The sequence below is a fragment of the Bison bison genome, unplaced genomic scaffold (assembly GCF_000754665.1).
Source record: "Bison bison bison isolate TAMUID 2011002044 unplaced genomic scaffold, Bison_UMD1.0 scf7180017864375, whole genome shotgun sequence".
In the NCBI taxonomy this organism is placed as follows: domain Eukaryota; kingdom Metazoa; phylum Chordata; class Mammalia; order Artiodactyla; family Bovidae; genus Bison; species Bison bison.
This window is the reverse complement of record NW_011494947.1, coordinates 752,688-758,664: the sequence shown is the minus strand read 5'-3', so window position 1 is coordinate 758,664 and position 5,977 is coordinate 752,688. Positions and strand designations below refer to the sequence as shown.

At 59.3% G+C, this 5,977-nt stretch overlaps 1 protein-coding gene across 2 annotated transcripts in view; it reads right to left on the bottom strand.

Moving 5' to 3' along the window:
• AK8 (adenylate kinase 8) overlaps positions 1 to 5,977 on the bottom strand; it is a 138,102-nt gene that overhangs the window by 113,472 nt on the left and 18,653 nt on the right. For both annotated transcript variants that reach the window (XM_010856769.1, XM_010856768.1), the window contains exon 5: positions 106 to 174. In XM_010856769.1, the coding sequence (XP_010855071.1) occupies positions 106 to 174 (69 nt within the window). The remainder of the gene's footprint in view (positions 1 to 105; positions 175 to 5,977) is intronic.

Sequence of the window (5,977 nt, the reverse complement as noted above, 5' to 3'; positions counted from 1 at the left end):
ATGAACACACGGACCCGACCTCTGACCCTCCTTCATCTGGTGACAGAGCCCTGCTCCCTGGAGCCCCCCAGCCCCCACCACCCAGCTCCACACACAGCTTCTCACCCTTCTGACGCAGTCCTCTTCCTTTAGGCGCTCCTGCATCAGTCTGATGAGCAGCATGTCGGGTACCATCTAAAGGAAAAATGACACGGAATGAGGGCCTGCCCCCCCCGACCCCCCGTGTGGGGCTCAAGGGGACACAGAGCTGTCAGGCCAGTGGGCTCTGCTAAGGCCCGAGGACCTGGCCCTGTGGCCATGAAGCTTCTCCAGATCCCTGACCAGGGCCCTGTGGCCTCTGTGAAGTCCAGGGCCAACCTGTGGCCCCAGGGTGGTCCAGACTCCTTGAGAGCCCCCCTATCCCACGCATGCGCATCCCCCTCCACTCACTTGCTTCTCCGGCACCCCGCCCCAGCCCAGATGCTCTCCCCCACCCCCACCTGGGTGACTCCTGGCTCCCCAAGTGTCGCTGCCTACAGGCAGCCCTCCCTGACTCTTCCCCGAGCTGGGCTGGGGGCTGCCATAATCCTCCATGGCAAACTCTGTTACTGTGCTAACCATGTGGACTTCCAGGGGCCTGTGCACACATCTGTCTCCCCAGAGAGTTTCAGAGTTCCTGGATGAAGGGGACTGAGTCTTCCTCTCTTTGGCCACCAGACACTAACGTGCAGGAGGGAGCCAGTCCTGCCCGTGTCTTCCCATCCCCACGTCCTGTGAAGCGGGCCCTGGTGTTCTGCGGTATTTGTCCCACGGAGATGGGCCAACGCTAGAAAGGAGGGCTTTCTCCCTCGGAGAGCTGGCTGTGAGGTGCTGACCCACACCCCTTCCCGCCTGCACCAGCACAGCGTCAGGGGTGGAGGAAGCCCTGCTGACTGATGACCTAATGGCACGTCATGGTCCTTAATCCACTCAGGAAGTAGTGCGCCTGCAGCGGCTTCCGCCGAGTGCGTGCTGGCTGCCAGGCTGCGGCCCACGTTTGCAGCTCCATGCAGTCGGTACTACTGTCATCCTCCTTCTACGGTTGGGGAAGTTGGGCCTCAGAGAGGTTAGGCCACCTCCCAGGGCTACACAGCCAGGTAGGAGCAGAGGTGGGGCCTGAACCCGATCAGGCAAGGCTCGGGGAGGATGGGCCAGTGCAGGGTGACGCTCAGAGCGGCCTTCCTTCCGTTTCCTCTCTTCTCAGCAGCCTCTCTCTTGGACCAGAACTGACGTCCCATTTTTCACAAGGTCTGTTCTTTCTAACAAAGCCTCCCACACCCCAGAGCCAATGCCCCTGGAAAACTCACTCCCGGGTGTCCCCATGACCCCCGGTCACTAAAAGCTGGTGCTTCTCCCCAAACTCCCAAACACTGGGCCAGCCCCAGTGCGTACCTCCCAAGCTGCCTCAGGGCTGACTGGTCTCTGGGAGGGGCTGGACTTCTGCCAGGTGCAGGAGAGGGGCCTTGGGACCAGGGCCGGGGCACCCGGCTGTGGGGCAAGGGCCAGAGGAGACCTATCTTACGCACCCTGTGCCAAGCCGGGGACCCAGGCGGGACAGTGGGGACAAGCACCTTGCCCTGATTTCCCCGAGGATCCTTGGCAACATTTCAGTGATGCTGGAGAAAAGTCTGGATCTCTCATTCTAGACCCAGCGTTCAGAGTGACCAGAGCCTGCCTCGGGAATGCTACCGAGTCTGCCTGGAGTGCTGCAGGGACACCTGAAGGGACACAGCGCTGGGATGTCACAGAGCCGCTGGGACGGGTCAGGGGACTGCACGGGGCTGCTGGCTTACATGTGGACGTTAATAAGTGCCCGTGCACGTGGAGAACATGTCCACACCTCACTCTCATTGGGGCCTAGGAGCAAGGGTCAGGAAAACAGACGGCGCCCGGCCCCTTTAACCACTGACGTTTGCCATGTTTATCTGTGCGAGTGAACAGTTCAGTCAGTTTGCACACAAGAGCGATTCTGAGGTAATGAATGGGGTACTGGACGTGCAGAGAGGACCTTGGAGGTGAGGGGACAATCCTCTCAGGGGCTTGCAGTCTCCTGGATTCTCCAGGAGTGCCCTGACCTGCCATGTCCTTGAGCTGTTTGAATGGGTTCCCAACAAGAGCAGGCTGGGCTTGGGCAGATGGAGGTGGTGATGAAGGACGCCCCAGGAACCAGCCCACAGGGGAGGGTCAGGGGCCAGAGCGGGAGGGGGAGGAAGGTCGTGAGTAGTGATCCAGGAGGTTCTCTGGATTTGGGAGGACGTTCCCAGGGAGAACCTTGGGAGACCACTGGACTGGCTGGGGACTCAGATGCTCTCCATTTGGGCCTTGACCACCCACTGAGGACCCTGGCCAGCACCTTCAAAGCTTTGAGTCTCGCTTTCTGAGTCTGTAAATGAGATGCAGACAAAGTCCTTCAGCGTTGCCGTGAGGATTAAGTGAGGTGGGACATGTGGCTGCTGGTGTGTGTGTGGGCCCCAGCAAGGGCTCGGTGCTGTGGCAATCGTTACCCTGGGGTACCCTTAATAAACCCAGGACGTGAGTGAAATCATCAGGGGCGGGAACTTTGCTTTCCACTGGATCCAAAGCTGAGAGGATGTAAGAGCTGGAGCGGTAGCAACCACTTTGCAGGCACAAGGGGCGTATAAGGGAAGAAAACCAGCACAAGAGGAGAGAGACACCAGGTTTCTCAGCCCCAGAATGGCTTTTCCAGGATGTTGAATTAGAAGAGGAAGAGCAGGCCTTGAAAGTCATGGGGCCACTTCTACAAAGTGGACAGCAAAAGCAGGAGCAGGAGAGAGAATGAATGAATGAGTGACACATAGAGAAAAGAGCAGGCCAGAGGCTAGCCAACATCCAGCCCATTTGAGTATCTCCTAAGACCTCTGTGTCCTTACATCTGCCCTGTCCTGCTTAAGCCAGCAGTTCTCAACCTGAACCCACATCCTGGAAGAGCTTGGTAACGCACAGATCACTGGCCCCGCCCCAGGGTTCTGACTCCACAGGTCTGGGGTGAGGCTGGGAATCTGCATTTTGAACAGGTTTTCAGGTGATGCTGAGGATACTGGTCCAGGGACCACACCTGGAGAACCACTGGCTTAAAAAAAACTCCAGCATCCAAGAGCCCCACAGTACGTGGAAGAAGTTGCTGGAGAGGGACTTGTCCTGCTGGTGCCCATGTTGCTCCAACTAGAGCCCCCCCAGGACTGGCGAGCGGAATGGGGAGGAGCACTGCCCCTCCCCTCCACGTGGTTCCTATCCTTTCCTGTCCCCGGGTGTCCCTGCCGACCCCAGAAACGGCGATTTCCACCCCATGATTCCTCCCCTTCCCTGCCATCACCCATTCAGGAGGCAGCATTCAAACAGGTTCTGGGACACAGGGGATGGGGGGGTGCAAGCCCATCAAAGAACACAGGTTGAAAGGCGACAGGTCCGGGTGGAGTGTGGTGCCCCCCACGGTCTGCACGGCGGGGGACAGGCTGGTGACTTTGAGCACGGCCCCTCTCGGGTGCCCCCCACCGCTCCCTGCCTCAGTGCTGTCTCGGTACCAGCTTTGATGTGTCACGTCAGTGGCGGGGGCTTCCCGGGGGCCGCTGCTCGGAGCCCTGCCAAACTGTCTTTGCGGCAATCAGGCTCCCTCCTTCCCGAGCTCTACCACACTCTCCCACCCCAGTCCCCAAAGTGTGGCTTTTGGGGAGAATCAGGGACAAACTGGACGGAGCCCAGTGCAGGCCCTGCTGCTCACCGTGAAGGTCAGCACAGGTGCAGGCCCCCGGCCCTTGTCTCCCCACGCAGGGGCAACGCGACAGCCAGCTGGCCAGGCCCCTTGCCATAAAGGGCAGAATCAGCTGTGTGGCTCCAGTGTGGGCCTTTCTTCTCCTCCCAACACCCAGGCCCGGGACAGAACTGCTGGCTGGGAGCCTCGCAGGTGCTGCCCCTGTCCCGACGGGGCAGCCCTTGGTGTGGCCGCTCAAGCCCTGTCTGTCCCCGGGCACCTCACTGAACTTCTCAAGCCCGAGCTTCCTCCCCCCGGATGACAGGAGCCTGAGTCGTCTCACCACCAGGCCCCGCGCTCAGGGCCCCTGACGTCCCCACGTCACCCTTGGGCGGACGCTTGCTCAGGAGTTGTGGGTGTCCCGAGCGATGGTATGAACTTCCGTCTGGAGCAGAGCAGGGAGGGGAAGGGTTGAGGCTCCTGGTCAGCCTGATGGCACCCCCTCGCCTCTGAAGGGGCTGCTTCTGGGGGAGGAAAGGCCTATACTTGGATTGGAACTCAATTAAGACTTGATCAGAGAATCCTTTAAAGACAACTCTCCTTTTCAAAGTTTCTGCCGCTTCTCGGGGCTGTCAGAACAGGTTTCCGTGGCAGAGACTCTCCTAGTTCAAGCTTCCGAAACAGTGACAGGAGATGGGGAGGCGGGGTGGGGAAGCAGGGGCCTGGGCTTTGAAGGGAGCTCACAGACCCCGGCACGGGGCAGCCGACAGCCCCACAGAGGGAGGGGGCCGGAAGGGAGACCCGAGGGTGGGAACAGCCAGCGAACTTGAAAGGAACCACAGTGACTGGTCCTCGGGTTCCTCTGCCCCCATCCTGGGCTGTAACTTCCTCCACCACCCCAAATCTTCCCAGAGGACCGTTCCGCACCACCTCCTCGAGGGGCAGACAGAGAAGGGCCGAGTGCACAGGGAGTAGCCAGGAGGCAGGTGGGATGGTGGGGTGGGGTCGGGGACGGGGACCAGACCACCCCAGAGGACTGGGAGCCAGGACTGAGGGGAGATCCTGGGAACCTCTGCAAGGGACCACACTCTGTGTGGGCATTGGCAGGCTGAGGGCACAAGTCCCATGATTTGGATGTTATTAAATGGTGATGGCACCTGGGCACTTGGGTGCATCAGGCTCCATCAGGCTCTTGATTTGTAAATGAGACTGAAGGGAGGAGCTAAACAGAACTAAAGTTAGGAATAACCCAGCTTTGGCACATTCTGGCTGGGCTGGCCTTCAGAGTGTGGGTCGTTTCATCACACAACAAACACAGGCTGGTCTGCTCCTTATGCAAGAGTCGCGTTCCAAAAGAAACCTCGATTTAGCAATCACTGCGCTGTACACGGAGAAGGCAATGGCTCCCCACACCAGTACTCTTGCCAGAGGAGCCTGGAAGGCTGCAGTCCATGGGGTCGCTGAGGGTCGGACACGACTGAGCGACTTCACTTTCACTTTTCACTTTCATGCACTGGAGAAGGAAGTGGCAACCCACTCCAGTGTTCTTGCCTGGAGAATCCCAGGGACGGGGGAGCCTGGTGGGCTGCCGTCTATGGGGTCACATAGAGTCGGACACGACTGAAGTGACGCAGCAGCAGCAGCAGCAGTGCTGTGCAAGTAATGACTGCCATGAGAAAAGATGGGTGGTGTGTGGGGCGGGCTCCCAGCTGACCAGACGAGGATTCCCCAGGGAGGGTGACTGACTCCAGATGCCCGGCCCCACATCCAGAGATCCAGACTAAGGGAGTCCCACAGGTGCCAGGTGAGTAACCCGCTGCTCGGGTTGAGGACCTCTGGAGGGGGCAGTTTTACGTTTGCAAATATGCATGCTTCCTGCAGGGATTTCAATTAATAAAGCTTTTCTTTTTTCCCAGTAAAAATCTAAAATAATCAAGAGTGATCACATTCAGCTTCAGCTACCAAGAAATGTCCCTTCCCCGTGGAACCTCTTCACCTTCCGATCATGTCCTGTGTGATGAGAACCTAGCAAGACTTGACTCTTTTCTCCCAAACTCCCAGAGGGGCCAGGACCAGGCTGAGGCCCAGGAGCCCTGGACACAAGCCCAAGGCGGGGCTCAAGCTCGGGTCATACAGGTGTGGGGTTGGCACCTGGGCGGGCGCCGCCTTTAACTCGTACCCTGGGCTCCAGTTGGCCTGACGCTGGCTCCCTACCCAACACTGCCCCCCCCCCCCGGGGCCCCCCCCCCC